General features: G+C 34.9%; 1 protein-coding gene across 1 annotated transcript; it reads right to left on the minus strand.

Annotated features, from left to right (window-relative positions):
- Positions 1–550: 550 nt before the first annotated feature.
- On the minus strand, positions 551–991 carry LOC149815669 (uncharacterized). Its single transcript, XM_089990600.1, has one exon. It carries the CDS (start codon positions 989–991, stop codon positions 551–553), a length of 441 nt encoding a protein of 146 aa, XP_089846726.1.
- Positions 992–12471: the final 11480 nt, after the last annotated feature.

Consider the following 12471-nt stretch of genomic DNA (forward strand, 5'->3'; position numbering starts at 1 on the left):
TAGCTACAATTAATGGGAAATATTGAGCAATTTCAAAGAGTAAAGCAACATATATAGGCATCTAACAGAGCAATTTTTTTTAAGAATGAGGCATTTTATTGAATCATTTGAAACCTGAGGAAGCTAAATGCAAATTCACGATAAGTAGGTGCATTTGTAGATTACTTATGTTCAAAAAATTGGCTACTGGCAAAGACAATATTCCATCATAGTTTTCAAAGGCCATTTTAGATAATCACTTAAATTTAAGGCATATTCTTCCATTCAAATAAAATGAAAGCCATCAGTACACTTGCCATCTTGAGAGTAAAGATTAAGAATATTATGTGAAAAAGCCTCTTGCAATAGAAGCAAATTTGATTACATATTCCTTTATTTTGTTGGTATGTCATCAAATGAAGATATGAACAAGATACCCCAAGATAATCTTAGAATTAAAGTCATGAATTGAAGATATGAACAAGATACTCCAAGGTAATCTTAGAATGAAAGTATCCTATTACAAAATCATATCCATGGCCAAAAAAAAAAAATCATAATTATAAGTTTTCTAGAGGTGAGCCACAACATTTACAATCCCCTTGGCAACCTCAATCAAATTGAAGAAAACTACAATCAGAGATATGGGCACGCTCAAGCACACCAGCCACAGCATCCCCAGGGCCAAACTGGGCCTTGTGCTCATCAAAAACCTCTGCAACATTCCGACTGCTTCGCATACATCGGTATCATACGAGACGTAATACTTCTTCTCCCAGTCCATCCAATGAGAAGGGGCCTCAATGCTCCTCTCCACCATCTTCAACTGATGAATCCTCTTCCTCAACATGATCATGTTCTCGTCGACGATCGGGCTACCGAAGTTTCGATCATCAGGGTCTCTTCGCGATGTCGCAAGCACCCGCATACACGATCGTCTAGTACTAGCAGGTCTAGAAGGTTGGTGTAAAACCAATGGCCTGAAAATCAGAGAAGTGGAAGTGGCTTCCATGGTGGTGGTGGTGGTGGTGGTTATGGATGTTTTGAGTTTGGTGAGGGAGGTATTTATAGATTTTGGATTTCATTTCATTTTCATTCGATGCTTAGGGGACAAGTATGAAGAATGATACGTGTCACGCAAAAGTTATTCTTTCTACGCGTCTTGTGCCGTATCTTGATCAACTTATTGGTAGACACGTGAGGGCTTCCTGATGGTGACGCGTGGCATTGGCATCTGATTGATGCACTTTATTAATAATTTAATTAAGTTAAATATGTGATTACTGATGGTGTGACAGCGTGGTTCACAGCTAATGGCCAAGCAATTTTTTTTTTTTTTATGCTTGGTTTACTGCAACCAAAACTTTGTCACGTAGGTAAAGCTGGCAATGGTTGGATCTAGGGGTGTGAACGGCCGGGTTTGGTTCGGACCCAGGTGGAATCAGACTTGGTACTAATTTTTGGGTATGGATTCGGGTTTAACCAGACTCACGTATCATAAGAGAAACCATACCCGGACTTGATTAAAACTACATGAACGAGACTCGGGCCATACTTGGTAAAATACTGCTTTTTATCATTTTTACATTGAAAATTTGTGGGTCTTAATCGGAACTCGGGTCAGGCTCGGGTCTGGTATAAAATTTCACAAACTTAACCTGGATTCATGTATTAATTGGACCTTTGGGTCTGGGTCCGGGTCTTCTTATTTATCACCACACCAACCTTAGAGGGTTTGGTACGGGTCAGGTATGGGTAAACCCGACCCGTTGATACCCATTGTTGGATCCCAACTCTTTCAACTTTGTTTTCCCTTCAGGAAAAAAAAAAGAAATTTGGTTGGATCATAACTCTTTCATCTATGTTTTCCCTTCAGAAAAAAAAATTTGGTTGGATCTCAACCAGAAAATAGACTTAATTAGGAATACACCATAACAAGGTTTGGTTTACAAAGCTAGAAGCCCAATTCTTGGTGCCCTCTTTAACAAATGGAGGGTAGGTGATATTGGAAAATAACGTTATTTATCATGATAACTTCAAAAATCTAAGATTATCAGATCAATGATAGTTTCAAAGTATCGCTTATTAAAAAATATTACAGGTCAGGATTAAAAAAAACACATAAAAACTTTTTATTTTTTGTATTTTTTTTTATGATTTTATAGCACAGGTAATTAACCGATTAGTTTAGACCCTGAAAAAGGTTTAGAGATCTTGCATTTGAGTTGTTAAGCGACAACAAAGGCCAGATCCATCCAACTCCAATTTGTGGGTCCATCTTATAAGACCCAGCTTGTGAGATTTCTTCTTTCACAGGTCTTTTTGCTTCAGCTTACTGATGTTCATGAGTCGCCGCCTACCAAAGATGAGATCTTTGAATTTGTTCATGAGTCCTTCTAAGCTAAGTCCAAGCCAAATCTTATTTAAGCTGTGATGCAGAGATAATCCAAAAACAACCACATCCAAAATCCAAATGAATCCTGCATTCCAGATCCAAATGAACACAAGGCAATCCCAATTCTTATTTGGAACCAAGTCAAGCATAACAAACTGCCCTAGATCTAGCAGAATAACTAGTGGAGGGAGAAAGTATGTGGACAACTAGGGATGACAGTGGACCAGGGCGGGGTGGCGGACAAGGTCTCTACCCCCACCCCATCTCAAAATTTTGCCCTCCATCCCCGGTTCAAACGGTGTGAAGCGGGGCGGGGTCCTATTTTTCCTCGGTACACTATTATCCCTAAAGAGTATTCTAGCATTTTACTAACGGGGATCGGGAAGAGGGTGGGGCAAGAGAAAGTGTAAGTCCATCCCCACCTTCATCCCTGTTTCATCTCCTCCATCCTCGGTCCAAACGGGATGAGGCAGGGCGGGGCCCCGTTTTCCCTCCAGTCTACTGCCATCCCTAAGTGCAACCTATCACTCTAATTTGTGTTTCGTGGAACTTCAAACCCAAGATCCATCGGATCCTTGTGAGCGCCGATCAAAGACTTTTTATCCGATCCAAATAGTAGAACCAAGGTTTTTCATCTTACATATAAATAGAAGAGAAAAGAAGAGATGGAGAGAGAGACAGTACTTTTGATGCTTGAGAAACCTAAACTTATTATTATTATTATTCATTTATTTTCCATTAAATTAATTTTGAGTTTTCGAAGATCTTAGTCGTCGTGGTTGATAGATCTTCTTAACAACGTCGCATCCGGGATGCATCAAGCTGATTAAGGAATGTGATTATCAAAAAAAGATGATTAAGGAATGTAGGAGGAAAGTGACAAACAATGAAGGATGCAGATGAACAACCAAATACAGTTGATGAGATGAGATGAGAGGGCTGAAGCTTCCTGGAAACGTCAGGCAAGTAGGAGGAAAGTGACAAGGGTATGATCTTAAGGGATGAAATTACGTGAAGGTTTTGTGTGAGTTGCAAGTAGGGAAACATGAAAGGAGGAAGAAACCTATTGCATTGAATGAGTCTACCTGTCTACGTTCATTATCTTAACGGGAAACACCCTCATAGGCAAATTAAAGAGACACTTGTAGCCTCATTTTGGGCCATAGTCACAAATCTCTTTCTTGTGAAAATATCGGTGAAGAAAAATTTGTCATATTTTGAAGATTTATTTTTCTTATAGAAAATGTAAAATTTATATAATGTGTGAAAAACGAAATATGCATAGTATAAATATGAAATAGGAATTAAATATATGTGCATTGAAGGTAAGGGTGGTGGGTGCGCATGATGAGTATGCCCATTTTCTCCTTTTATTCCGTTTTCTTAAGAAATATGGTCATACATATGTGTTGTATGTGGTTGCTTAGTAGGAATTGGCTTTTGACTCGTCTGATTCTGACATGTAAGCAATCTTTTTCTTAAGGTTTGAAAAATCAATTATTAATAAACTTTTAAATTTCAAATATTAGGAGATTGTATTCCTTCATCGTGCGATTTCTTTGGGGTTATAAATTAAAAAAAAAAATGTACAACCTTGGTGTTTGGGGGTGATGAACGACATTTAAGGTAGGAGTGTCAACAGGTCAGGTTTACCGAGACCCGACCCGTACCAAACCCTGTAGGATCCGAGTATGGTGATAAATAGGAAGGCCCGATTAAGACCTGGGTCTGGAGCCAAAGGTCCGATTAATATATGAATTCAGGTATAGGTTGTGAAATTTTATACCGGACCTGGGCCTGACCCAAGTTTCAATTAAGACCCACAAATTTTCAATATAAAATGATAAAAAATATTATTTTACTGGGTATGGCTGGGGTCTGGTTCATGTAGTTCTTATGAGATCCAATTATGGTTTCTCTTATAGTGGGTCCGATTAGACCCAGGATCGAACTCGATACCATACCCAAAAATCGGGGACTGGTCTGGTTCCACCCAAGTACAAACCAAACCCGACCCCTTGACACTCCTAATCTAAGGCGCCTATAATCTATATTGTCATCAAAGGTGTCGTACAAAGTGGTGGCTTCCAGTGGTGCATAGTGGTGCATTGAGGACCGATCAGGTGATTTTGTTTTGAAATCACCAATGTAAGTGACCTCAATCACAAAATGAATGGTGGTGATTTCAAAATACACAAAATTTGTGTTCTATCAAATCCCTTGACCCACCCTCTTTTTTTGTGCACCAAAAAATACAAAAACAAAAGATATTTTTTAGACAATACCCACCCTCTTCGATTATTATCCCACACTGCATCGATGCCCACTACTTTGAGTGTTGGTTATATTATTGATTACCCCTATCTTCGTAGCTAAGGAAAACAAGCTTCCGTGCTTATACAATATTCCACCGAGCCGAAAGTATTGCTTACTTTCTCATTGTAAGGTCAATATTTTTTACATATTTGCTAAAACATTATGTACTTATTTATTGATTTCGTATGCACGTATAATTTCAATTAACCCATCGTAAGGTTATTGGCCACCACTTTGAGATACTTAACATATATCAATTCAGTTGACCATACATACGATTACGAGCCACTATCCAGGCTTGAATATTCACCTGACTTTATATCAACAGAATATGTTGAATATCATGATACAATTCTATACATGCATTATTTTATATCATTGTGCATCACATACAAGCATTACATCATGCAACCATTATACATCTTATATCAAAAGAAACTATTGCATATCTCATTCCATGCATTTTTCAACAATACACATTATCATCTCATTCAAATATTGTACATTTCTAATATCATGTGAGGCAGATTTTCGTATTATGTATTACATATCTTAATATCATGCTATAGCATATCATTCATTTGGATCATACAACAACATATCATTGATTCACATAATTTTAATATCACACAGTAGCATGCATTCACATCTTTTCAATATTATGTATGCACATCAAAGCTCGTAATTCATATGAAAGCCTGTAAACATATGAAAGTTCATAAACAAGTGAAAGCAAACATGCAAAGATTTTTAAACATGAAGAAATTCATAAATAGACAAAAGCTCGTATTCATACGAAAGCTCATAAACATACAAAATTTCATAATACAGGTTGAAAGCTTATAATACATGTGCAAGCATTTTCAATAGCTCGGAAACACATGAAATCTTGTACTGACATTAACTATGTCTAGGGAATTCATAACTGCAGAACAAAAATCATAAGTATGGCAAAATTTGAGAACTTCTTTATAAATAATTTTTTTTTGAAAGTGTTCAAAACAAAATACAGAAATACAAACAAGTATTATCATAATGAAACTCATGTTCATAAAAACTTGAAAAGATATTTGAACTACTCATACATGTTTGAAACTTCTGAACACATGTATATTTTTATTCGCAAAAGTTAAATGTATGCGTTAACATATTCTATTCGTAAAAGACACAACACAAATCAATTTTGGAAGATATATATATATATATATATATATATATATATATATATATATATATATATATATATATATATATATATATTGTAAATCGATAAATGTACAAAAATTTCTAGCATGAAAAGATTATTGCACGAGCAACCCAAATCTAGCTCTATACGTTAAGTTGAAAGTAAACCTACCTCATAAAGCAAAAAATCTCAAAAATATCCTGAGTCACTAAGGGAGAAATCAAGTCACTATTTGGGAGATTGTATTCCTTCATCGTGCGGTTTCTTTCGGGTTATAAATAAAAAAATGTGCAACCTTGATGTTTGGGGGTGATGAACGACATTTAAGGTAGGGGTATAAACAGGTCGGGTTTACCCAGACCTGACCCATAGCTAACCCTATAGGGTCCGGGTATGGTGATAAATAAGAAGGCCCAATTAAGACCTGGGTCCGGAGCCAAAGGTCTGATTAATATATGAATCTGGGTATAGTTTGTGAAATTTTATACCAGACCTAGGCCCGACCCAAGTTTTGATTAAGACCCACAATTTTCAATGTAAAAATGATAAAAAAAAATATTATTTTACTGGGTATGGCCGGGGTCTGGTTCATGTAATTCTTATCATATCCAAGTATGGTTTCACTTATAGTGGGTCTGATTAGCCCCAGCTTCAGACCCGATACCATACATGAAAATCAAGGCCAGGTCTCGTTCCACCTCACTACGAACCAAACCTGCCCCCCTCACAGCCCTAATCTAAGGTTCCGATAATCTGTATAACCGTCTGAGGTGCTTCTGACCTGATCCAGTGTCGTACAAAGTGGTGGCTTTCAGTGGTGCATTGAGGACCGACCAGGTGATTCTGTTTTGAAATCACCACCGTTCATGACCTCAATCACACAAATGAATGGTGGTGATTTCAAAATACAAAAAAAATGTGTTCTATGAAATCACTTGACCCACCCTCTTTTTTTGTGCACCAAAAGATATTTTTTAGACAATAACCATCCTTTTCGAGTATTGTCCCACACCGCATCGATGCCCACTGCTTTGAGTGATGGTTATGATGAGAGCAATATAATGGCTATTTCATTATTTGTTCTTAGAAAAAATTTACAAATACCTGCCTGACTATTGACAACCAACTAGGCTGAAAACGGGTGAGATCCAGGCCATATCTTCCAAGATCCGAATTTGGAATGTAAGCAGTAGAGTTGAATTCAGGTCTGATGAGGTGAGATTTAATCCCTATTCGAGATACATGTGGTAGTACTGAATCTGAAAAAAAAGAGAATAAACGCAAGCCATTTACATGTAAAATTGCAATCAGGTCAAATTTTTATTCGAATAAACACCAGAACCAACTTAGAATGTTGATTTGATCCAACTCAAATCTGCTTGATCAAAACCCTATCCAATCTGAATGCACGTTCAGATTTTATTTAAAGGGTCCATATCTAGAAATAGCATGTTGAACTGGATCAGATATCCAACCATATTTGATACATTTGCAGCCTTAATCAAATCTCATATCCGAGGGTCTGGTCTGGCACGAAACCCATTCCACATCCGAGGTTTTACAAGCAATAGATCGCAAAACCCGATTTTGAGATCCTCAAAGCCCCTCAAAAATCATGGATCTTTGGCTCAATGGGGAGGGCACAAATCCAAAAAAGAACCATGTATCTGAGATCCAAGGCAATTAAACACAAACGAAACTTGATTTTGTGAACTTCACTACAGAAAGGATCCTATGTCAGATCCTAGCTATCCAACTGATGCATCTGGAGAGTTAGGATTAGTCCACATTCAAGGTGAGAATGTTGACCAATCCTAACTAGGGATGGCAGGGGACACGGTCTTCACCCCTGCCCTATCTCAAAATTTTGCCCTCCATCCCCACATGGGTTTTGATTTTAACCTTCATTTCTTGTTTCATGTCCTCCATTCTCGGTCCAAATGGGGCGAGGTGGGGGCGGGGGCTTATTTTCCTAGTTCTTCTACCGTTGTTGCCTTCTGTTGTTAGAGGAAGGAGAGAAATGAGAACTTGCACGACTCTTTAGAGAATGAAGATAAGAGAGATGGGAGCTTGCACGACTGGTTAGAAGAAAGAGAGACAAGAGATTCAAGAAAAGCTTTTATGTTATGGTTAGATATAGATATATATACGATTTTATAATATGTATAAGGGTATAATAGTAATTTTCTTAATGGAGATTTGGCACTGAGCGGAGCAGGGGGAAGAGTAAGTTCATCCCTGCACGGGTTTTGATTTTAACTTCTATCCCGGGTCCAAATGGGGTGAGGCAGGGTGGGGCCATGTTCCCCCCTGGTCCATTGTCATCCCTAATCCTAATTATCAGTTGAGCGGTTAGGATTAATATATTATGTATCCCATCATATACCATATAATGGGATCCTTGTTCACTTCACTAGGATATTTAAAACCATGATGTTCTTGAAGTCTAAGACAAAGAACCCATGAGTCTAAATAACAATTTTGTCAAAATTGATATGAATTATTGATTCTTATTCAGAATTGAATCAAATGATAATCTTAACCAATTTTTAACGAGCAGATGACATGTCATAAAAATATTAAAAATATTTGAAATCATTTTTAAAAATGTTTAAAAATAAGTTGAATATGCTTGGTTTTGCATCAATTTCTAGCTGATGTGATACAAATCAGCCAATTCATGCTAATTTGCAATGATAGTAACAACATTACTAAATAATGTTAATGACTGTTAAAGGCTACAAATTAGAACTCAGATAATTCAAGTGGAGCTCTTGCCCATTTCACTATTTTTGTAACGCCCTGATATTTTCAACCCTTAAAAAATACATGAAAAAATAAAACTTTTTCTTTATTTATTAAAATCGACAGCAGAAGCCTTTTTCTTATTAACATTTGGGTTCAAAACCTCAGACAAATTACATTTCATTCAAAATGATTATACTAAATTTAAAAGTGCATAACCTTATTTATTTAAAATAGTTCAAAAGTAATACAATTTATCCAAATTCAATGTTCGAGAAAAAAAATATTGGCTCATCGATAGCATCACAACATCGTGTATCCGCTCTGCAAAGCTACTTAGTTCCTAAAATCTTTTAGTAGGGGGTTAGAACAGCCCCCAATAGGAATACAAATGACTGAACATATATATATATACATGTAACAATTTTTATACACATCAAATGAACAACAGCTATCAGTATACACATATGTAAAATACTTTTCCAACTACACTTCCAAAATTCAAATACCGTAATTCAGAACATACATCTATGCACATATATTAACCACAATTCAGAATATGCGATTATTCATATATTTATTATAACATAGTAAAGTAGTTTACTTATTTAGAACAGGATATCAAACATAGTTCATGTCAATGAATCATAATTGTGCATGTTCAGTTAAATAATGCATGTACTTACCATTATGAGTTGGCCACCTCCTTCATGCATAAGTGGCTTTAATCTCTTTTATTTAGGTTTCTTATTTAATGATGCATGTGATGTTTTACTATATACACAATACATTTTTTTTTCTTTTTCAGAATATTATGTGGGTACTAACACAGACAATAATCAAATTAAATGCCCGACCCAAAGGGTATATTAAGTCAAATTATATCTTATTACCTTAATCTTGCTTCTCTTTTCTTATTCTTTGGGGAGATGCGATCTAGTCGAGAGAAAAACTCCAACAATTGCAACTTGATATATTAGAATTTTACTCATGAGTTACTTATCTATCATCTCGTAGTTGCAGTGGTAGTCATATCCCCTATCTCTATCGCTGAGGAAAGCAACCTTTTGTACTTATATAATATTTTATGGAGTCGAAAGTACTGCTTACTCTCTCATTGTAAGCTCAATATTCTTAACATATGTGCTAAAACATTATTTACTTATTTACTAATTCCAGATGTGCATATAATTTTAATTAACCCATCATAGAATTATTGGCCATCACTTTGAGGTACTTAGCATATATCAGTTCAGTTGACCATACATATAGTCACTAGCTACAATCCGGGCTTGAATAATTACTTGACTTTACATCAACAGAATCTGTTGAATATTATGATACAATTCCATACATGAATCATTTTATATCATTATGCATCACATACAAGCATTACATCATGCAACCGATACAAGCATTATACATCTTATATCAAAAGAAACTATTGCATATCTCATTCCGGGAATTTTTCAACAATACATATTAGCATCTCATTCAATTTCATATATTGCACATTTCTAATATCATGTGAAGCATATTTTCATATTATATATTGCATATCTTAATATCATGTTATAGCATATCATTCATTTGGATCATACAACAACATATCATTGATTCACATAATTTTAATATCACACAGTAGCATGCATTCACATCTTTTTAATATCATGTATGCACATCAAAGCTCAAAATTCATGCGAAAGCTTGTAAACATATAAAAGTTCATAAACAGATGAAAGCATACATGCAAATGTTTGCAAACATATATACAGAAATTCATAAACAGGCAAAAGCTCGTATTTATACAAAAACTCATAAATATGCAAAATTTTATAATATAGGTTGAAAGCTTGTAATATGTATGCAAGCATCTTCAATAGTTCGGAAACACATAAAATCTTATACTAGCATTAACTACGTACAGGGAATCCATAAGTGCAGAACAAAAATCATAAGTCTAGCAAATTCTGAGTGCTTCTCTATAAACATATTTTTTTAAAGCGTTCATATAAAAAAAATACAGAAATACAAACAAGTTTGGTTATAATGAAACTTATGTTCGTAAAAACATGAAAAGATATTCGAACTACTCATACATGTTTGAAACTTATGAACACATGTATATTTTTATTTGCAAAAGTTAAATGCATGAGTTAACATATGCTATTCAAAAAAGACACAACACAAATCAATTTCAAAATATAATATATATATAATTTCACAAATCGATACACATACGAAAATTCCTAGAATGAAAAGATTATTGCATGAGCAACCCAAATCTACATATATACGCTATCTCGAAAGTAAACCTACCTCTTAAAGTGTGTTGTGAAGCAAAAAATCTCAAAAACATAAGGAAGAAATCGGGTCACTAAGGGGGAGAATACATGATACTAAGAGAAATCAAGTCACTAGGGAGAAGAGGTGGCAACCACCAAAGTGATGGTGCAAATGGGGAGAAAGGAGAGATGAGGGGATATAGGAAGGAGAAAGGGTTGAATAAGGCTAAGGGGAAAAGGAAAGCTTCCTTTTATAGTGGAGGGGAGGGCTTAAGGGTTAACCAAGTGTATGCTTGGAGTTTACACTTGACAAGCCCCATGCAATACAGTGGGTATAGATATGAGTTTTGAGGTGAGACCCAGATTTGTTCCACTAAAAAGATCCAATCAGACCAAGTTCTAGTTTGGTTGGATTTCAACAACTAGCTGGGATATAGTTTTTACAAACTATGTCCTTATGTTTTTACTAAATTTTTAAAACAATAATTTTAATTATAAAAATAATATTTTCTAAAAGTTTTAAGTTTAGATAAATCTTTCCATATAGTTGATTGATCTTGGTCAACAAGAGTATGACAATCGTCACCCTAAAGTTGCTACGAAGCCCCAAAACATTTTGAAATTACAATTATGTCCTTTAAATTGTTAGGTGCATTTAGAGCACGTACGAACTCTGATTTTGACAAAATCACTTTTTTTCTGTTCAAAATTTTTGATGTAAATACAATTGTGCACTCGAATAACATAAATTAGATATTTAAAAAATATCTATAAATTACAGTTTTTCCGTCAATGCAAATTAGGGTCGGTCCAAACTCAATTTAGATCAGGTTCATGATATTTAGATCCCTAGTTAAATAATAATTTAGTAGTTCCTTCGATAATCGGATTTCTTTCAAAAAATTTCAAAAATATTATTAATCAACAACGATCCAATAACATTTAATAAATACCAAAATCTTATTGAGAAATAATCTGATAATAACAACTAATGATAATTAATTTTATTAATTATGTCAAAATAGTTCATTTATAATTTTAAAAAATTTGCAGGTGTTACAATCTTTATCAAATTGTTGTATTATAGAATAAATAAATAAAAAGCAAATTTTTCTTTGTTTTTTTTTATTTCTTGTATCATGTAAAATCTTTATTTTGTACTCAAACAAAAAGGTACAAAAATAAAAGAACAAGAAGCCCCGTTTTAAAGGAAGCTTAAAGTACTGAAGAAAAAAAGTGCAGTTTCACTTTATGAGAGCAAAAACTAAAGAGCAAAAACAAAAACAAAAGGCAAAAAGGATGGCATGAACAATTGTGCCTTTTATCCCTGTTCTCTAGAGAGATACAGTGAGCAAAAATATCTTTGCACCACATTTACTAGACTGTCCCTCTCAATGATCTTATGCAGAACTGCTCTATGCAGAAACATTAATATAGTTGCGCTTGAGAAGTACTTGTGTGCAAGTGGGATTACTCTCGGTATCAATGAGAAGAATCCCATTTTATGTTCATTTTTCAAATTGTTTGAACTATTGTATGGATTTATGATGGTTTGTTTAGAAATC

Source organism: Nuphar pumila, chromosome 15 (genome assembly GCF_984573655.1).
Source record: "Nuphar pumila chromosome 15, dmNupPumi1.hap1.1, whole genome shotgun sequence".
Taxonomy (NCBI): domain Eukaryota; kingdom Viridiplantae; phylum Streptophyta; class Magnoliopsida; order Nymphaeales; family Nymphaeaceae; genus Nuphar; species Nuphar pumila.